The sequence below is a fragment of the Rana temporaria genome, chromosome 13 (genome assembly GCF_905171775.1).
Source record: "Rana temporaria chromosome 13, aRanTem1.1, whole genome shotgun sequence".
Lineage (NCBI taxonomy): Eukaryota > Metazoa > Chordata > Amphibia > Anura > Ranidae > Rana > Rana temporaria.
Window position 1 is genome coordinate 97017028 of NC_053501.1, and position 22562 is coordinate 97039589.

The 22562-nt window shown below is 42.1% G+C and overlaps 1 protein-coding gene across 5 annotated transcripts in view; it reads left to right on the forward strand.

The window, feature by feature from the left end:
• The window catches only part of ARHGEF11 (Rho guanine nucleotide exchange factor 11), a 302232-nt gene extending 282634 nt beyond the window's left edge, over window positions 1-19598 (forward strand). For 4 of the 5 annotated variants that reach the window (XM_040332146.1, XM_040332148.1, XM_040332147.1 and 1 more), the window contains 4 exons: window positions 9155-9250; window positions 12931-13229; window positions 15306-15498; window positions 18748-19598. In XM_040332146.1, coding sequence (XP_040188080.1) covers window positions 9155-9250; window positions 12931-13229; window positions 15306-15498; window positions 18748-18797 — 638 coding nt within the window. In that variant the 3' untranslated portion in view covers window positions 18798-19598. The remainder of the gene's footprint in view (window positions 1-9154; window positions 9251-12930; window positions 13230-15305; window positions 15499-18747) is intronic. The other variant, XM_040332151.1, reaches the window with a different exon arrangement.
• The last annotated feature ends 2964 nt before the right edge of the window (window positions 19599-22562 follow it).

Below are 22562 nucleotides of genomic sequence, written 5' to 3' on the forward strand. Positions count from 1 at the left end.
GCAACTCAAAAGATGCAACCTATAGAATTCTTTAAACGTCGCCTATGGAGATTTTTAAGGTTAAACGTTTGACGCCATTCCACGAGCGGGCGCAATTTTGAAGCGTGACATATTGGGTATCATTTTACTCGGCGTAACATTATCTTTCACAATATAAAAAAAAATTGTGCTAACTTTACTGTTGTCTTATTTTTTAATTAAAAAAAGTGATTTTTTTTTCCAAAAAAAGTGCGCTTGTAAGACCGCTGCACAAATACGGTGTGACAAAAAGTATTGCAATGACCGCCATTTTATTCTCTAGGGTGTTTAGAAAAAAATATATATATAATGTTTGGGGGTTTTAAGTAATTTTCGAGCAAAAAAAAACTATTTTAATCTTGTAAACACCAAATCTGAAAAACAGCCAAGGTCCTTAAGTGGTTAAAAAAGGATTAAAGTGGTTGTAAATTTAGAAAGTCAAATATAAATAGAACACTAAATCTCATAAAGAACAAGGGCACAAATAATTTGTGCATAGGATGGCTAGCAGAAGAACAACAACCTGTTATCTGTAATCCTCCCCAATGTACTAATTGAACCACTACGGAAAAAATGGTGGTGCCACTACTCTTCTCCTTTCATTGACTGCCCTGTACCTCTCTGTGACAGAGATCAAATCTGAGTTTATTTTCACTTTTCTCTCTCCTTTCCTCTGGAGGTACAGGTATAAAGTTTACTGAGAGAGAAACATGAGAGAGAGACATCAGAGAGGGAGAGAGAAATAAACATTGCAGAGAGAGAGACATCAGCAAATAAAGAGAGAGAGACAATGGAGAATACACAGAGAGAAAGAAACATCAGAGAGAGATATCATAAAATACAAGGGGAGAGAGAGATATCATAAAATACAAGGGGAGAGAGAGATATCATAAAATACAAGGGGAGAGAGAGATATCATAAAATACAAGGGGAGAGAGAGATATCATAAAATACAAGGGGAGAGAGAGATATCATAAAATACAAGGGGAGAGAGAGAGAGACAATAGAGAATACAGAGGGAGAGCGAAATAAACATTGCAGAGAGAGAGACATCAGCAAATAAAGAGAGAGAGACAATGGAGAATACAGAGAGAGAAAGAAACATCAGAGAGAGAGAGAGAGAGAGAGATATCATAAAATACAAGGGGAGAGAGAGATATCATAAAATACAAGGGGAGAGAGAGATATCATAAAATACAAGGGGAGAGAGACAATAGAGAATACAGAGAGAAAGAAACATCAGAGAGAGAGAGAGAGATATCATAAAATACAAGGGGAGAGAGAGATATCATAAAATACAAGGGGAGAGAGACAATAGAGAATACAGAGAGAGGGACATCCGAGAGAGAGACATCAGAGAGGGTGACGAGAAAGAAACATCGGAGAGAGAGAGACATCAGAAAATACAAGTAAAGAGAGACCATGGAGAATACAGAGAGAGGGACATCAGAGAAAGAGCGAGACATCGGAAAATATAAGAAGAGAGATCGAGACTATTGCCTTGTTTCCACTGAACGGAACGGTTCGGGTCAATAAATTTGGAGCGGTTAGAATGGGACCGGTCTATTCTCGTGAGCGTTTCCACTGCAAATCGGACCGTCAGGGACCATTCAGGGTTTAGAAAAAATGCCTAGCGCGTCCACCAATCAGTGGAATGTATTGTATCTCCGCCCTAATGGAACCGTTCCATTTTCTATGGCCCCACATCTGAAGCAGGACCCAGAATGGTCCGGTATGGTTCGGTTTAATGGCACACTTTCATAATGGAAACACCCAAAATAGCGTACCGTACCGTACCAAACCGAACCGAATTGATCCGCTCAGTGGAAACAAGGCATTTGTAGAATACAGATTGAGAGACATCAGAGAATACAGAGAGACAATGGAGAATACAGAGAGAGGGACATCGGAGAGAGAGGGACATCGGAGAGAGAGGGACATCGGAGAGAGAGGGACATCGGAGAGAGAGGGACATCGGAGAGAGAGGGACATCGGAGAGAGAGGGACATCAGAGAGAGAGGGACATCAGAGAGAGAGAGACATCAGAGAGAGAGACTCTGGGGTTATTTACTAAAACTGCATGGTGCAAAATCTGATGCAACTCTGCAAAGAAACAAATCGGTTTCTAGGTTTTATTGCCAAAGATTAAAGAGGGCTTTAAGCCTTTGTTGCTTTCCCCAGCTCTTGCCGGCTCTTCATTGGATGATTGCAAGCAGCGCAACCATTGGCTCCCGCTGCTGGTAATCAAATCAATGATGAGGCGCGCCGGGGGGCCGAGCCGAGTCATACACTTGGCGGCTATGGCCGCCGAGTGCATCACACGAGAGCGCGCCTGCAAGGTAACCCCCTCGGGAGAGAGCTTCCCAGGGAGGGTTAGCTCTTGTGGGGAAGAGCCGCGAGAGCCGCCGTGGGACCCCAGAAGAGGACGATCGGGGCCAGTCTGTGCAAAACGAACTGCACAGTGGAGGCAAGTATGACATGTTGGTTTTAAAAAATAAAATAAAAATACAAACCTTTAGTATCCCTTTAATTGAACAAGCTGAAGTTTGAAGCTGATTGGCTACCGTGCACAGCTGCATCAGATTCCGTGTGCACCAGTAAATGTCCCCTTCTGTGTATAGGTGGGAGAGGAATAGTGTGATGTTAGGTCTCCACCCCGCAAACTTTGGTGCTGTGCCATGCCCAGAGATTGTTCGATTTCTGAAGGCTACAACCAAATAAGGATGGGTTTTTGAGAGGTAACACAATGTGAATATGGTTAAGAACTGTGCAAAATATATATATATATATTGTGAGGGGTTAGCTCGGTAGCGGGGTGTGTGACCCCTTGGATGGGTTCACCACACACAGAGTTTATACAGACAGGCAGTCGAAGATGGTTGAAAACAAAGATTTTGGTTTATTCTCCGGTCTTGCTGGGAACAAGTGCAAGCATCCAAACAGCATAAACAAAACCAAACATAAAATAAACCCTAGCCACAAAGGGACCTATCTATGGAGTCTAAGACAGCCTACTGCTGGGTAGACAGTGCTGGTCATACAGCAGAAAAATAATAGTCTTTTGATTTTTTTATCACACAGAAAAATCAATTCTCTCCTCACCTCCTCACAAGACCTTCAGTTACTGCTCGCTTTCCTCACAAAGCTTCAGAATGCAGCCCATCAGTGGTAATCCTTTGGACTACTTATAGAGGCCTTAATTGCCTCATTCTGAACAGCTGGAGTCTTTCAACACCCTTAGACCTTGTCTGGCTAATTTTTACCTAATTACGATTGGTGTATTGTCTAAACAAGGCAGAAATGTATGTCCCGTCGGTGACAACACCCACAGATTTACCTGACTTCCTGTCACAATATATATATATATATCTTTTTTTTGAGGTTTTAGTTTTACAACCACTTTAAATCTTGGATGATTCAGATTTTTGTGAGGTTTTTGTGTGTTCGTTCAAATTTGCATTATAGTGAGAATTTAAAGTGTTAGAAAGTACGGATTTGTTTCACTGCTTCCCAAACTTCCACTGTGTGTTGCTCATCAATTTGTGCCCCATTTTATAGACAACCTGTAGTTTCATGTTAACACCATTCGTCGAGGATCTGTTACATGCGTACATTTCTGTTTAGCAGATAGGGATCTAATAACACTATTACACCCAGGAGTCAAATGGTCCACCTCTACTGAAGGTTTTGTTCTATAAATGTAGAGCTCTATATTAGGGCCCCTTTTACACTGGGGCGGGGGCGGCATCGGCGGTAAAGCGCCGCTATTTTTAGCGGCGCTTTACCGTAAATTTTGCGGTGCTATTTTGGCGCTAATTTCGCAGCGCTATTCAGCCACTAGCGGCCGGAAAGGCTTAAAAACCAGAGGCGCTTTGCCGGCGGTATAGCCACGATGCCCCATTGATTTCAATGGACAGGAGCAGTGGAGGACCGGTATACACACCGCTCCATCGACGCTGCTAGCAGGACTTTTTTTACCGTCGTGCTAGCACACCGCTAGCCCTCTGGGCTTTCACACTGGAGAGACAGCAGCGGCTGTTTCAGGTCGCTTTGCAGGCTCTATTTTTAGCGTTATAGTGCCTGCAAAGCAACCCAGTGTGAAAGGGGTCTAAGAGGAAGAGCTTTGCCCAAGAACTCTGAAGAGCAGATTAGGAAACGGTCTTCCTTTTTGGTAACTTTTAGCACATTTTCAAGCAATGTCCAAGCTGAGGGTCTACCTCTGCTTGAACATTTGACTTTCTCGTCTTCTTCCCATACAGCTTCGGATGCCTGAGTGGCCAATCACCAGGCCTGAGTGCTAGGGGGAATGTAATGCTGCGTACACACGGCCGTTTTTCATGTCATGGGAAAAAAAACAACGTTTTTCTCGATGTGATTCCTCTCAAGCCTGGCTTGCATACACACGATCGTGATAAAAAATGCTTGAGCAAAGCGCGGTGACGTACAACACGTACATCGGCACGATAAAGGGGAAGTTCCATTTGAATGGCACCACCCTTTGGGATTGATTATGTAAATTTCCCTTCTTATAACTTGCTTCTGAGCATGAGCGTTTTTTTTCCCGTCGTTAAAGCCTACACACGACCATTGAAACACGTCAAGAAAAAATAGAGCATGTTCTAAATTTTTAATATCCATTTTTCACGTCGAGAAAAATGCTCTGGAGCCTACACACAATCGTTTTTAATGACCAATTAAAAAAATTGCCTTTTTCTCGTCATGAAAAACGGTTGTGTGTACGCGGCATAAGGGTTTTTGCCCTGTGGAAGTTTCAACCCAGACACAAAACTAACACAGGGATTTTGGAGGGGTCTACAGTAGGTGGTCAAGGGAGTCAGATGAGCAAAAGAAAGGTAATTATTAGTAGCAGAAGGGTTAACCTATCCTACTTTGCCCTGAAGTGGATGAAACATTTAGGACACACTAGCAATTAATATACACGTATGAAAAGGTGCTTAAAGAGGAGTTCCACCCAAAAATGGAACTTCCTCTTAACCCACTCCTCTCCCCCTTACATGCCACATTTGGCATGTAATTTTTTTGGGGGGGGGGGGGAGTGGGGGCTTCAGGAGAAGGGGACTTCCTGTCCCACTTCCTCCTTCCGCCGAGGGGCTGCAAAGGCAATTAAGCTTAATCGCCTTTTGGCAGCCCCTCCCTGTAGTCGATCGCCTAGGACACGTCAGGTCCTAGGTGATCGCCTGTCCAATCAAACAGCGCCGGGCCGCGCGCGCATGCGCAGTGCCGCTCGCGCATGCGCAGTGGGTGCCCGGCCGTGAAGCCAAAAGCTGTCACGGCCGGGTGCCCACAGTGATAATGAAGAAGCCGGCCGGAGAGGGGGGGGAGAGGAGCGGACCCCCGGCCGGCGCGTCGCTGGAACGCTGCAGCAGGTAAGTGTCAGTTTATTAAAAGCCAGCAGCTACATTTTTTGTAGCTGCTGACTTTTAATAAACTTAAAAAATGGGTGGAAAACCCCTTTAAGGAAAGTTGACCAATTCAGGAGGTAACAGCAGATATTTATAAAGGAGCACATACTTGTATAAAGTTGGGAAACATCTCAAACAAATTTGGCAGATAGCTAACCGTTAACTAAACTAGGCCATTGTTGGTTAGTTACTGGTCCATCAGAAGACTTCACAGAAATCAGATTGTCTTCATTTATGCAGCACCGACACTGAAGAAGGCCACAAAGTGGCCCATACTCATGATTATAGCTTATGCCTTATATACATTACTTTAATACTTACTTACTATAAATTATTGGCAACATTTATCTATTCTCCCTTCTCTTTGACATTGGTAACCCAGGGCAGATAATGGTAAATAATGATAAATGTGACAAAACTCTACTACTGTTTGCACTGTAAAAAGTAGTTGTCCATAATACTTGTATTATTAGGGGTCTGTTGATAAAGATTGTTTGATCATTTATTTTCTGTTTTTTTCCTTTCCCCATAGTCCACTTTAAAAAAAATGTCAGGTTTTTCTCACTCTTTTTCATTGGGGAAAGAAATTGTACTTTTACTTCACTCCCAACAAAAAGCACGTTGAAATCTCTTCAAAGTAAGGAAAACACTCTTTTAGATAGTTGGCTCCACAACAAGCATTTCTATTGGAAGATTTGCCTTATTTTTTCCATTCCTATGATGACATAAAATGTTGGATTTTCCCTCACTTTCAGTCCCAGTGACGGTGATTACCAGGACAAATGAAAAGAGTAAATCTCCCCATCGAGGACACAGACAGTGATGCAACTAAATGGAGATTATAACCCTCCCACAATCTATCCAAAACTAAAAAAGAAACTTTGAGCTTTAGATACAAAAAATAAAGTTGCATTGTTTAGGGGCAGTGTAAAATGGTGGACACCATTTTTTTTTTCTCATCCATTGAGGGAAGTCTTTAACCTTCAGGTTATACTGTCACCTAAAGGAGGATTGGACACTGCAATCAAGCTATAGACCAGCCCAGGATAACCCCTTGTACCTTGATTATTTACAAGTGTCCAGCAGTATGCACATCTTTTCTTCAATGAACCTACTTTTGCTAGAACCCTTTTTCTTGCCTCATCACTGCTGGGGCTTCTACCTAAAATTTCAGAAATTGTTGCTTGAACTGAGCATTACCCTGAGTACAGGTGCTGCCGGGTGAAGAATTCTGTTTTTTGGATTGTCTATGTCTTGGATGTATGCAATGGACAAGGCTGCAACACAAATTTCTTCCCAACACAGGGTTCAATCTAACTCTCTTGCCACAGCAAAACTTCTGGTATCTCCCTAAGGGTTGATGAACACCACTGCAGTGGTATTGTACAACTGAATTTGGAATGGATTAACCTCCAGTAGAATGATTCAAAGTTATGGAGATGGCCAGTAGAATGGTTTCATGTTGTAGTGACCTGTTGATCAGAAGATGCCACTCCAGCAGTAACCAAGTTCCCTGCACCAACGTCTCAGAGTTTTGGAAGGTTAGGTTGTCTCTACAGCATTGAACCATTCTACTGAAAGTTAATCCAATCCAAATCCAGTTGAATGTTCTAGGACCTGTGTTACAGGTGGGGGTTGCTGGATATAAGCCTCCAGGTTTAACAACTGGACAGTGTTGTCTCCAGGTTCAGGGATTCTCTGACGCAAGCAATGGATGCTCTGGTGGCTCCATGGGATTAGTATACCCTGACCTATGCCTTTCTCCCAAAACGTCTTCTTCGTCTGCTTTGCAGGGTTGAGATTGAAGACATTCCATTGTTCTGCCAAGGCGATTGTGACAAGCCTATCTGGTAAGACTCTGTGGGCTCTTTATCAGAATGTCAGAATCCTCTATCTCAAGGACTGATTTGCCATCCTGCTTTATGGTTGCTGGCTTTAGCAGAATGGCTGGCTTTTAAAGCCTAGTTTTGGGAGACAGGGGCGAGCTGGTGTTTGCTACAATGATAAAAACTAAGAAGATTACACCTCACAAGGTTTATCATTAGACATGGAAGGCCTACTTCACTTGTGTGAGTTTTGGGGTATCCACTCTAGGATTTTCTCCGCCAGGCAAATACTCTCTTCCCAGTTGGGTTTGGACCGGTGTTGGGCTCAGGTTTTTGTTTCTTCTATCTTGTTTCAGAGACCATTGGCCTCTTACTCCTTGATTAAGACTTTTGTACAGGGGGTCTCCTATGCAGCTCTCCTCATTCGTTTCCCTGTAAGTCTGAGGGATCTGAATCTGGTTATGTCTGCACTTTAGAAACTGCAGTTTGATCCTTTTAGAGACATTCCTCTCTACTGTCACCATCAACGTGGTATTCCTGGTAGCTATCATCTCTGAGGCAAGTGTCTGAACTGGTGGTCTTTTCCTGCAAGTTGGTTTTCAAAGGGACAAGGTTTTGGCGACATCCAGGTCTTCTTGTCTAAGTTCGTTTTTTGCCTTTCACCTCAACCAGAACATCATTCTTTCATCTTTCTATTCAAATCCAGTTCACCAAAAGGAAATTTACCTCCATTGCCTGGGTGTGGTTTAGGCTGTGAATGCATATCTCCCAGTCTTTCTTTCAGAAAGACTGACTCCTTTTTGCCTTCCCAAATGGTCTCTGTAAGGGTTCCCCAGTTTCTTGCTCCACCATTTTTAGGTGGCTAAGACAGACAATCATCCAAGCTCAAGTTCTCAAGGATCAGGTCTCACCCTTTTCTGTCAAGGTGCTGTCTACTAGATCCTTGAGTGCTTATCGGGTTTATTTTTTTTGGATCAACAATGTTTTCCAGATCTCCAAGACTGCCACCTGGTCTGTTCACGCATTCTTTATGTTCTACTAGGTGGATATTTTGGCCTCCTCTGATTCTCTGAGGTTAAAGACGTACTGTGCCCCTCATTGGATTACAAGAAAATTATTTTATGGTGAATCCTCTCCCATCTACAATTTTTGGTTTATTTTTCATTATTGTCGAAATAAGAGAATAACAATTGATTTACCCTAAGACCTCTTAGTTTTGTGGGCCTGCTTATTCCCCTCTTCAGTGCCCTAGTCCCTATTGTTGTTGTTTCCAAGTTTCTCTCTATTCCTGTAGCCTCTAATTTCTCCCCATATCCTTATTCACCCCTTTTGTCTTTCTTATGCTTTTTTACTACCTTTTATTACCTATCTCTGACTTATTTCTATTCCCACTTTTCCTGTAGACCACACCATTTGTGCAGGAAACTGATCTAGGTTTCCCTATAGAAAAAAGCAGAATGTTTATAATTGAATATTTTTATATTCTGTTATACTGTTATAATTGAAATCTCAACCACATCTGTTGCTCAGAGGAAATACCCTGAAAAACAAATGGTAATAAATTAACTAATCCAAGGGCTGTCCTACAATATACATACAGTACTTACGTTGTATTGAATGTGTGTGTGTGTGTGTGTCTTTATCACATTGCTGATTTAATTACAGCTTTATCGATCTCCTTATATCACCTACAGTAAATTATTCTTCCTCAGAATTTTCAATTAAATGTGCACACTAACGTTCTTTCAGCTGATTTTCTGTTTTATCTTCTAAATTTTATTTTTGTTTTGTCTTTCCACCATATTCCCCCTTCCTTTTCTTTTCTTTTTTTTTACTTTATGTTCTTTTTTTATTTTATTTTCTCTTTTTCTGGTGTCTTCTGCACAGCTGAGGTGGTGGGCAATAATGATGTCATACCGTTGCCAGACAGCAGCCAATCAGACAGAGTGTTGCAGGAACCTGGCGACAGAACAGTTTTAGATGGTAATTCTTTTTGAGTTGTAAGAATGGCCAGGAGGAAAGGCGGATCTAGTAACCGAGATGATGCATTGCTATCTATCCTCTTGCCATCACTCTTAGCATACAGTGGCATCACCCTTTGTACCCAAGTTCACGCAAAAAAAAATAAAAAATTGGTAAAATATTTACATTTCTTTAAAAATGTATATGTAAAACTTCCCTCAATTTTTTTTCAAGTCAACATTTCAACGGTGGTATTGTTTTATCAGTTTGGAGAAGCCAATTTTCTTTTGAGATTTGAACAAGTGGTAAACAAATTACTATATCATTGTGTATATTAAAGTGGTCATATGTTTTGTGCTTTTTGTGAAGTTTTTTTTTATTAATTAATTAAGTATTAATTAATTAATACTAAAGTACAAGGTTTACTTATGTGGCAGCCCCCCACCCGATTACAAAACACATGATTAAAGCGGTTCTCTTGCTAGATCATGAGAACATTTTTGATTCCCAAGTCCTAATCTTTCACAAGATCCTACTGTGATGCCGAGTGACATTAACATTCAGCATTGAATCAATGGATGCAGAAAGAGGTCAGAATCCGAGGAGCAAGGTAAGTATTTTTTATGTTTTTCTTTCAGATTTTTATTTTTTGTTGCTTTAATGTTTTGTCATCGGAGTGGGGGACTGATAACTAAGCAGACCTTGTATTTTAGTGCAAGGTCCACTTTTAAGGCAAGACCACTTGGCTTCTGTTGGTACCATGTTTGGATATTTCTTTTTTTTCACAAAACACTTAAACAAATTTTAATAAAAGCCCAAATTTTAAGCTTTTCCTAAATATTACCAATATTTAAAGCCTTTGAGGGACGTTTTACTTATTTTTTCTGCTAATTTTACCAGATCTGCCTATTGCTCAACTGCCACATTAATATCTATCGTCTACTTAATACGTAAAGGAGTCATATGATCCAATCTGCACTTTAAATTGGCAGACAGCTGTTGACTTTTTTTTTTATCCCTTCACCCAATTTTAAAACTTTTTTTTTTTTGTTTTTCAAATGGTCACCAAGCTGTTAATCAATTGAGAGAGGCTCATTATAATACAGAAGGAGTTGACTTACTAAAGCTGGACAGTGCAAAATGCGTTTTAGCTCCGCGTAGAAACCAATCAGCTTCCAATTTTTTTGTCAAAGCTTAAAGGGGTTGTAAACCTTCCTGATTTTTCACCTTAATGCATCCTATGCATTAAGGTGAAAAAACATCCGATAATTACTGGCCCCCCAGCCCCCCCGGTTTACTTACCTGAGCTCTCGAAAGTCCCAAGTCGAGAACGCGCTAGATATCGGCCCAGTCTTCTCGGCTCTTCATTGGATAAATTGATAGCAGCGCAGCCATTGCCTCGTGCTGATGTCAATCAAATCCAATGACGGCATTTGTGTCTATGGAAGCAAATGCTGGACTCGGGAGCACGCCTGCAAGGTAGCCCCCTTGGAAAAGCCCTTCTCAGAGGGGTTTTTTCGGTTGTGGGAAGGAGCCGAGAAAGCCTCCGAGGGACCCCAGAAGGCATGGATCGGGGGCCACTCTGTTCAAAACGAGGTGCACAACGGAGGTAAGTGTGACATGTTTGTTATTTAAAAAAAAAATAATTTGAACCTTTAGTATCACTTTAATTAAAGAAGCTGAAGTTAGAAGCTGATTGGCTACCATGCACAGCTGCACCATGTTTTTCACTCTCCAGTTTTAGTAGATCAACCCCAATGGGATTTAGTGAAGTGAGGTTGTTTAGACATTAGAACAATAGTTATAACTAACAAGAGGTCAGTGCCATCCATGGAATGTAGTTCTGTGCAGCACACAAGATATTAGAAGCCATATTTATAGTATATGGTCAAAGGTTGGTGGATATTTGACCATCACGCCTACACTGCATGACCAAAAGTATATGAACACCCCTTCAAATTATTGAGTTCAGGCATTTTCCAGTGAAAGATACCAGTAATGTTAGTTTGCAAAATGCCCTTTTCTATTTCAGCAGGAGGTGCCTTTGTGCACAAAGCTGGTTCCATGAACACAAATAGACAATTGTAGTATGCGGGAATTTAAGTGGCCTGCACTGAGCCCTTTGGGATGAACTGGAATTCTGATGGTAAGCTAGGTCTTCACATCCGATTTAAATTCCCATGTTAATGGAATGGGATGTCCAAGAAGCTTATATAGATGTGATGCTCAGTTGTCCATAAAGTTTTAGGCCTTGTACAGACGAGCAGACATGTCCGATGAAAACGGTCCGCGGACCGTTTTCATCGGACATGTCTGCTGGGAGGTTTTGGTCTGATGGTGTGTACACACCATCAGACCAAAATCCCTGCGGACAGAGAACGCGGTGACGTAGACGACACCGACGTTCTCTGACACAGAAGGTCAATGCTTCCACGCATGCGTCGAATCAATTCGACGCATGCACGGGATTTCGGGCCAGCGGACATGTCCGATGAGTCGTACTAACCATCGGACATGTCCGACGGACAGGCTTCCAGTGGACAAGTTTCTTAGCATGCTAAGAAACTTTTGTCCGCTGGAAACCTGTCCGCTAGGCCGGGAAACTGTCCGGTAGGCCCTACACGCGGTCGGACATGTCCGCGGAAACTGGTCCGACGGCCAAGTTTCAGCGGACATGTTCGGTCGTGTGTACAAGGCCTTAGCCAAATAGTGTATTTCTCTAAAATAGACAAGCTACTGTAAGAATTAATTTATTGTTGTCAGCTAGGCTGTAGTCCGTGCTTTACTGTAGTGCCCTTTTTAGTTTACATCAGTTGATGTATTGTGTATTTCACTGAGGAAAGACAAAACCGACCCTTGTGATGAATTATCAAGACTGTGTCTATAGACTCAGTTGCCATTTGCAAGACACCTCCTAGAAGCATATTTTCATAAACAGGTGTCCAATATCTTTTTGTTTTTGCTAATTGAATGCTCAGGTTCAAATTCTGCTAAAGTCAATATGAGCATGATACTTTTGTCACCATACATTGCATGTGTTTTATATTGTTTTTTGTTGACCAATATTGGACATGTTGAATCGGCACAATCTTCACTGATAGTAGGAGTACTGCCTATTCCACCCATTAGCTCGCTTCTACCATGTCGTTCCAGATAGTCATGTTTTCTCCAAAAATGCATGGAAACAGTTGCCCTGTCTGCCATTTTGGAGCACATCATCCAGCTTCATATTGTTTTTCCTAAAAACATTACATTTTTCGACTTAGGTGGTCTGCCTGCCTGTTTTTTATTTAATGACGAGCTCAAACAATTGCAAATGTTCCTCAGTAATGTGTGTCCTTTTCAAGGGTGATGCCTCATGATCTGCTCATCTAGCTTTGACATTTACTCTTCTCTTCACATAACTTCTGAGGTCTTGTAGGCCTCCTAACTTCATGTTTCTACCATATTAACTTTGGAATGCTCAGATAGTTAAGATCCATCTAATCTGCTAATTTACTGTTTTAAACACTCAGTACAATTTTACTGAGAGATGAATTGACATGGCGTCTAAATTTCTCCCATTCTCTTAAATATCATCACTCCTTTTTGCAAGAAGTTCCTTTTTTTGCAAGACTAAGTGGTTGTTGCACGTATTTAGCTTCAAAATGGTGTTCCGCTACACATCTCTCACCTGATTCTTTCTTGATCCTCCAAACTAGGAAATTTATTTTATGTGGTCATGCCAACTGTTCCGGCATTACCTCCACCTGAAGAAGAGCGGCCTAGAGAAACACAAGAATCTAGGGAACACATCCAACCGATTGGAAGTCCATCTTTGCCAAAATCCAGAGAAATTCACAAGATCCAGGCTTGCTCTTCAGACACTAGTAGCCCCCCAGCTCAAAGCTCAGAAAGTGATGTTTTGCACTCTAATTTGGCTCCAAATCTGGTTATTCAAGATGTTGATATGATCTTCCAAACAATTGAACAGCTAACAGCCAAATTACAAAGGTTACAGGTAAGAGCTTGTGACTTTTCTTAATTTTATTGCTTGATTTAAAAATATTGTGAATTGTAGTGGCATGCTTTAGAGTCCACTAAATTATGCTTTCAAACTTTTAAAGATTACGTTCAACCAAAACGAATATATATATTTGAATAGTAGAGGACAGCATTTTGATTTTATGTCTACCTGGAAGGTCATTACTGCTGTCCATAAATGCTGTTGCTCTAAAGGTTGAATAATGCCTAGTGTCATATATTTTGAGCCCAGGTCTCGGGTGAAAAATTAAAGCTGCGTATATAGGTGCTACAATTTATTCTTCCATTAATGATAGATTTAGTCATGTGCTAGGAAGTTTTTTTAAATGGTTTCCGGCAAAATATAGTCACGAAAAAAATAAGAAAAATAACACAATCAAACAAGAAAGGAGGAAATGAAAGAAGGGGGAATAGGTATATTGCCTTTAAGACAAAAATCTGAACCATCATATGATAAGAAGATGGAGGTAAGTAATATTTGACTTAAGGTTCCCATATTTTCACAAATGTAGGCATTGTATTTAAAGCCGACGGTATGGCCATTTTTGCATAGTTGCATTGGTCCATCGTAGACCAATGTAAGTATGTATGTGCCATACCTGGTCGATCCCCATGAAAACTGTAGATCACTGTAGTAGGTACTGTTACTGCATTAATTGTTGGTAGATTCCAGGTCCTAGGTGGAACTTCTGCTGCATAGCAAAAACAGGAGGTCGCTCACTTGGTACACATTCCATACAGAGAACATTTTGCATTTTCTTGAAGGAGAAGTTCACCTCTTGGAACATTTTACACTTGTATTTAGGGTGCAGCATGTAACATGTTCCTGCTTTTACTGCTCTCCTGCATTCTGTAACATCAGCCAGGGGACCTTCTCCCCACACCCGCTGTCACATTTTTAAACGAACGCGGCCGTTCACAGTTTACTGTTCAGTTTCCATTGCGGTTGATGGCTTATAGTTCTCATTACACTGCAAGGGTTGCTTGTGAGCAGTTTTGTAGTTAATTGATTCTACCTGCTCTCAAGTAACTGCCTGTATGAGGTACGGTCAAACAGCTGTCTTGAGAGTCTGCAAGAGCCCTGCATTGCACCCATGATCTGCTGATTATGGGTCCAATGCTCTGCAGACTCTTAAGGAAAAAAAATATCGCACATTTTTTTTACCTGCTAAAAATCTGAATGTTGCAGCTGAAATAGAGACTCATCAGAGTAGGCAACATTTTTCCAATCTTCTATTGTCCAACTATGGTGAGCCTGTGCAAATTGTAGTCTGTTTCCTGTTCTTAGCTGACAAGAGTGGCACCCGGTGTGGTCTTCTGCTGCTGTAGCCCTTCTGCCTCAGGCTTGATGTGTCGTGCGTTCAGAGATAGTATTCTACATACCTTGGTTGTAACAAGTGGTTATTTGAGTTACTTTTGCCTTTCTATCATTCTGAACCAGTCTGCCTATTCTCCTCTCACATCAACAAGGCATTTTTGTCCACACCACTGCCGCTTACTGGATATTTTCTCTTTTTCGGACCAATCATCTAGAGATGGTTGTGCATGAAAATCACAGTAGATCAGCAGATTTTGAAATGCTTACACCAGCCCATCTGGATCCAACAACTATACCATGTTCAAAGTCACTTAAATCCCCTTTCTAACCCCTTCTGATGCTCGATTTGAACTTCAGCAAGTCGCCTTCACCATGTCTAGGTGCTTAAATGCATTGTGTTGCTGCCATGTGATTGGCTGATTAGCAATTCGTGTTACCAAACAATTGTATGGTAAGCACGTTTTCTTATTTTGCATTGTGTATGTGATCTCAGGGTCAGGGGACATTTGTCAGGTGACCTCTGAGACTCAAGCATAAGGCTTAAGTAAAGTAAGTAGAATAAAACAAGGAAGAAACATCATGCACAGGTAAGCTGTACAGTTGTAATAATTTAATACAAAGTATTCAGATTCATGCATAAGCCCAACAAGGACTGGTTCTTAAAGTTTCTGTTCAGAGTCGACAAGGGCACCTCAATTTGCTGGGCAGCCCACTATAATATAATTTTTGTTTTAGGAGGTGGAGTCAGCACACCAGGAGCTCTTAATGTCTTTTAGAAGAAAGCCTCCAGAAGATATGTCGCAGGAGCCTGAGCCAATGATGGAGGAGGACAAGCAGCCTGAGATACATCACGGGTCCAGTGTCAATATCCATAGCAATTCTCTCTTCTTTGTGAAGAACAGTGTGTCTGTGTCAATCCATCGAGACAGTAAGTGGCATATGATAGATGGTGTTCTTTGTTCCTCTGCTCTTTTTCATTGGACAGGTAGGATGTGAAATGTGATGGGGTTTAATGTTTATTGAAGGGAGATTTACAGGCCCTGACCCAAAGTAAACATACAGCAAGTGAAGTTATGATCCTTGTTCAGCATACTTGTCCAAATTCATTGATGCAGAAACCATTGACGTCACAGATAAATGGATAGCATTATCATAAGATCACCAGTGGTGTCCTCAATATTTCAAAGAAGGTTTCCTTTGAAAGATAATTGTACTTATAATTGTGGTAGACCCAACCGGGACAGGGGCTTTTGGAGGGGACTGTGGGGTAGCCTCTTGCCTACTGAGAATGGGCCCTGGCCTTTGAGGGAGCTCTATTCTTTGGGAGGTGTGTGCCTGGGGGACCTTTTGGAGTGACTTTGCTTTGGTTTTGGGTCCATGTCTCCCTGAAACACGCAGACTAGGGGAACCTAGGACCTGGATACAAATTTGGGGTCCCTGTGTTTTGGGGTATGAAATCACTAGCCCAAGCCAGTCTTGACTGCTTCAACTCCCTCCTAGGCCTAGTACACACGAGAGGATTTATCCGCGGAAACGGTCCGGGGGACCGTTTCCGCGGATAAATCCTCTGGCGGATTTTGATCTCATGGTTGTACTAACCATGAGATCAAAATCCCCACGGAATTCCGTCCGCGGTGACGTGTCGCGCCGTCGCCGCGATGATGACGCGGCGACGTGCGCGACGCTGTGATATAAGGATTTCCACGCATGCATCGAATCATTACGACGCATGCAGGGGATAGATTCGGACGGATTGATCCGGTGAGTCTGTACAGACCAGCGGATCAATCCGTTGGACTGGATTCCAGCGGTTCGATTTCTTAGCATGTCAAGAAATTTTGATCCGCTGGAAATCCATCCCCGGGGACAAAAATCCGCGGAAACAGATCCGCTAGATCGTACACACCAGGGGATCTATCCGCTGAAACCGATCCGCGGATCAATTCCAGCGGATCGATCCTCTCGTGTGTACGGGGCCCTAGACTGACATACGGCAGAAGATTATAATCAGGTCAAACAACCTGATGCTGGTGTCTCCTGTTGCTTAGTGTAAATCTGTTTATTAAGGTGTCTTTCTCCCATTGTAAAATTCCCCCATTGTGTGCCTCCTAGATGTGAATTTCTACTGTTAATTGAGTCACCTATTGTTTCTGTCTGTTTGCTAATCCTCTTGGAGATGTGATTAGTATTGCATACCTCCCAACTTTTTGAGAGGGGAATGAGGGACACCTGTCAACAAAAGTATGCAGGCATAAGACACACCCCTTGGCACGCCCCCTTAAAGGAGAATTGTACAAATCACTACTATTCCTATATTGGCTTATGGAATTTATAAATGCAGAAATTTAGAAATCTGATGAAAGGTTTAGGGCTGGAAAACACTTTTTGAGAGATAAAAAGTGCATTTTATATACAACTATATGGATCAGACCAAAATGAGGGACAGAGGGACATTGCTCCAAATCAGGGACAGTCCCTCCAAATCAGGGACAGTTGGGAGCTATGGTATTGTGTCAACTTTACCTAGTTACCAAACCATTGAGGGATGTTAGTTAGCTTTTCGTTCGATGTACTGATGCTAGTTCTGTTCAAAGTTTGCATTGTTTAGGATAATGTGATCACGATCTTATCTGATTTTGTGTAGTATAAATTCTGGGTGAGTTTTCAATAAGTATTTCCAGTTTGCACCTAAGCTAGTGTTGTCTAGTTCTTGGGTGCAATTCTCAGCTATAATACCTGGTTTCAGAGTGGAGGAAGCTGTATCTTGGCGGAGGCACCCAGGTTGGGCGCAAGGTGGTTCCTCACAATAACTAACCTAAAGCCTGGTACACACATCTATATCCCTGCTGAGGTATTGTGTTCTGACAGGGGGACTGCCCACCTCTCTACCAAAACACACCATTGGCTGCCAGTGCTGATCGGATACCAATCAGCCGCTGGTTTTCCAGCATGTCCATTCTATAGAAACCGGATAGGCTGCTGTACACACTGGCTGTTTCTGTTGACCCCGGTGATACCGGCCCATATTCGGCCACTGTGTACCAGCCTTTAGCCTAATAAGTCCCCAATACTCAAACTACCTCTAACTTCTTTTTTATGCTTCAGATCATAGACCGATCTAGTCCAGAAGTTTCAGCCTATACTAGCTAGCACTACAGTCTCCCAAGGAGGGCCTGGAGTCACATTGGTTTGGCTCATGGACAACCTTTCTCCATAGACCTAATGAAAAAGCAGTCTACTTGCTAACCCAGGACCACTCCTTTGTTAGGTCCTATGAAGAATAAAGCTTGCTTGCTGTCTTATTTACAGTGTATGGCCATCTCAACTGTAACTTGTTGGATGTCCCATTCCTAAACCATGGGTATTAATATAGAGTTGCTCCACTTTGAGGTTATTACAGCCTTCCTTCTTCTGGGAGGCCTTTCACAAGATTTTAGAGTGCGTCTATAAGAATTTTCATGAGGTCAGGACCTATTTTTTTTTAAAAGACAGTGGTCTCCAAACTGCAGCCCAGGGGTCGGATGTGGCCCTTTACGTGCTTTTATCTGGCCCTTGGGGCATTATTCCCCCCACTGTCAGCAACAGTGGGCCATAGTTCCTGCCTCTTTATTCCTCATACTGACCCCAGTGATGAAGCACTAGTCCTCTCACTAACGATGGGACACTTTTTCCTCCCACTGAAACCAATGATGGGCAGTATTCCTCCCACTGACACCAATGATGGGGCACTATTCCTCCCACTGACACCAATGATGGGGCACTATTCCTCCCCCTAATACCAAAGATGGGGAACTGTTTACTCCCACTGACACCAGGTCATTTTTTTCTCCCACTGGCCACAGTTTGGCCCGTCTAATGTTGAAGGACAGTAAACTGGCCCCTTATTTAGAAAGTTTGAAAACCCCTGGTTTAAGACCTAGCTAGCACTTGGCTTTCCAGTTCATTCCAAAGGGTTTCAGTAGGGTCACTTGTGTTCCTCCACACCATACCGGTCAATCATATTTTTTATAAAATCTTTTTTCATAGCCTTGCTTGAAAGTAGAAGGGACCCTGAAAACCTTCCTGGCCTGCCCAGTTACACATCACTGTTTATTGGCACAGTGATTTTATATCTAAAAATGTTTTCTTTAACAACATTTTACAAATTTTAACTTTAACATTTCTTTTTCTTTTTCAGGCCTTACAGATCCACGTGGCAATGCTTTAAACTTCCCTTTGGGCCTTTAACGTTGTGCACAGATGCCAAAAACTGCTAGGGTCTCTACCACTACTGTTAAAGCTCCCTTCTGCTAGAGTACCGCCCCTGAGGAGTGGGGCACTTGGCATTCGGGTGCGGATAAACTGCTGCCAGTTTTGGACGAGGGCACTTTAATAAATGGAAGCCTGTACTGAATAGCCAAAATAGGACTGACGGGAGAGACGATGTTAAAAAACTCTTGGAAGAACGAAAAAAAAAAACTGGAATTATTATTTTTGGAAGAAAACACAAAGCATGTTAGCTTAATAAATTATAAATATATATATATAAATATATGTATAGTTATATACCTATTTAAAGAAAACGACAAAAAGCGTCACTATTAATGGATTGAGTTCTAACAACGAAAAGGGGTTTGTGGCACCCCGTCCCTAAAACCACGCATGCTGTCGATTATGGCTCTCCCGCTTAAAGGCCCTGGCGGACGCGAGACCTCTAGTGGACGGTTTGAAGTGGAGAGAGATTCTGTGGCTTGTGATATCCCTCTGCACTGTGGAGAGTCTGTTCTGTAGACAATGCACTATTTCCAATGACAAGAGAAGCCCCTTGCATCTGCACACCGGGCTCCCTCCTTTGTTTTTTTTTTTCTGTATAAATATGTATGTATGTGCTTTTTTTTATTTTGTATATAGTTTTTTTTTCCGCCCTCTCTTCCGACTTGTAATAAAATAGGCTTTTTACCATTGCTGTTTTCTATCAAGTCAAAATACAGTTAAAACAAATGATGTATTGTGTACAGTCTGAAATGTTAAACTACTATGTACTTCTCATATGTATGAGTTTTTTTCAATATTGTGGTTACCTAAGAAAAAAATGTTTGTCTTGGACAAAGCATGGAAGCCTAAGACCCCCTGTCAGGTTTACATTACTGAAATGTAGGAAACAGTTGTGGGGTCTCAACAATGGTGATCAAGTCCAGATTGATATTTTGAATTATCAATTAAATAAAAGATAGAAGAAGAAGAGATGGGACTTTACATGAGGCATGTCGTTGAAGATAGTGGCCCAGATTCAAAAAGCAATTGCGCCTGCGTAACCATAGTTACGCAGCGCAATTGCTTACTTGCCCCGGGGTAACGACTTCTCCTGATTCAGTGAGCTCGTTACGCCGACTGCAGGCTAAGATATGTGTGGCATACGGCTCTTATGCCCTCATATCTTAGGCTGCATTCTTACGTTGGCCGCTAGGGGGCGTTCCCGTTGTGGTCAGCGTATAGTATGCAAATTGCATACTAACGCCGATTCACAACCCTACGCGAGCCCTGCGTACGCAGTTTACGTCGTTTGCGTATGTCGGGTTTCGCGTAAGGCTGCACATGCTAAAAGCAGGGGCAGCCAATGCTAAGGATACCCCTCGTTCCCGCGTCGCGAGGTTTAAATTTTACGTCGTTTGCGTAAGTGAATCGTGAATGGCGCTGGATGCCATTCACGTTCACTTTGAAGCAGATGACGTCCTTGCAACGTCATTTACCGCAATGCATGTCGGGAAAGTTTCCAGACGGAGCATGCGCTCTACGCTCGGTGCGGGAACGCGCCTAATTTAAATGATTCCCGCCCCCTACAGGATCATTTACATTAGGTGCCCTTACGCAGGGCATTTTTGAGGAGCGCCCACGCAAATTACGTGGCTACTGCTTCATGAATGAAGCGTAGCGCAAATAATTTGCGTAGGCGCAGGGTAAAAATGGTACACTGCGCCTCCGTAAGAAGCGCGCAGCTGTACCTGAATCTACCCCAGTGATAATAAATAAAGTGTATATAACCATGATTGAAGTGTCATAATTTTATATAATACAATACAACACAATGCACTATAACAATAATTAGCAATGTGTAAAATAATGAATCTATCAAACATAATAATGATAAAGTATTTAAAGCGGAGGTTCACCCTAAAAACAAGTATATACCATTCAATCCAGCATACTGCCGACATGTACAGTATGCTGTTTTTTTTTTTTTTTTCGGTTTACATACCGTAGTATAGTTATTTCCCCCCCCCCCCCCGGCTTTCGGGTAGTGAATCCCGCGGGAGTGGGCGTTCCTATTCTGAGACTAAGTGATTGACGTATGACCAAAGCTTCACCCCTGGCTGAAAAAGCGCGTCACCAGTTTCCGAAAAAAGCCGAACGTCGGTGCGCAGGCGCCGTATAGAGCCGACTCGCAGTTCGGATTCTTTCGGAAACAGGTGACGCGCATTATGCGCCAGGGGTGAAGCTTTTGTCATACGTCAATCACTTAGTCTCTGAATAGGAACGCCCACTCCCGCGGGATTCACTACCCGGAAGCTGGGGGGGGGAAATACCTATACTATGGTATGTAAACCGAAAAAAAACAAAAAAAAAACAGCATACTGTACATGTCGGCAGTATGCTGGATTGAATGGTATATACTTGTTTTTAGGGTGAACCTCCACTTTAATGAATATTCAACAAACATGATTGGTACAGTATAAACAATATAAATAATTCCAGGCACAATAAAGACATGATTGACAAAGTATACACACATACACTCATACATCAATGATACAAAACATATACATATAAGGATTAAAAATTCATGGTTAAGGCAAGCTTGTCTTGGCACTCTATGTTGTAAACTTGATGCGTTTAGTGGCCTACAGCCACTCATCATAAGTTAGATGCATAGTTAAAGAGGGGGTTCACCCTATACATTTTTTTTTTCTAGCATTAAATTAAGCATAGTAGTGCAAGCTACAGTATGCCTTTAGTTGTTTTGCCCCGTACTCACTGTTTAATCCTATAGTGAAGATTCAGACTCCCCGCGGGGAATGGGCGTTCCTATCCAGAGGGAAGATGATTGACGGCCGGCTCTGGCGCGTCACGCTTCTCCGGAAATAGCCGAAATAGGACTTGGCTCTTCATGACGCCTGCGCATAGTCTGTGCGCAGGCGCCGTATAGCGCCGTGAAGAGCCGAGACCTACTCCGGCTATCTTCGGGGAGCGTGACGTGCCATAGCCAGCCGTCAATCATCTTCCCTCTGGATAGGAACGCCCATTCCCCGCGGGGAGTCTGAATCTTCACTATAGGATTACACAGTGAGTACGGGGCAAAATAAATAAATAAAGGCATACTGTAGCTCGCGCTACTATGCTTAATTTAATGCTAGAATGTTGTTATTGAGGGTGAACCACCGCTTTAAACTAGAAGGATAAAGGGGTAATACATTCATATATGATACCATCTAAGGGGAAAAGAACATCACGTAAACAAACCAGTTCTCAATTCCTCACAGAGCAGCCCATAGACTGGGACCAACTCCTATGAGGGAGTGGACGGTGGGTGAGACAGCCTATCCAGGACCACCATGACTTCTGATGAGTGGCTGTATGTCATGAAACGTGTCAAGTATCCAACATAGGTTGCCAAGACAAACTTGCTTTAACCATGAATTTTTAATGCTTATATGTATATGTTTTGTATTATTGATGTATGAGTATATGTGGGTATACTTTGTCAATCATGTCTTTATTGTGCTTGGAATTATTTATGTTGTATATACTGTACCAATCATATTTGTTCAATAGTCATTAAAAACGTTATTATTATGTTTGATAGATTAACTATTTTACACATTGCTAATTATTGTTAGTGCATTGTGTTTTATTGTATTATGTATTATTATATGAGATTACGACAATTCAATCATGGTTATATACACTTCATTTATTATCATTATCTTCAACAACATGCCTCATGTAAAGTCCCAT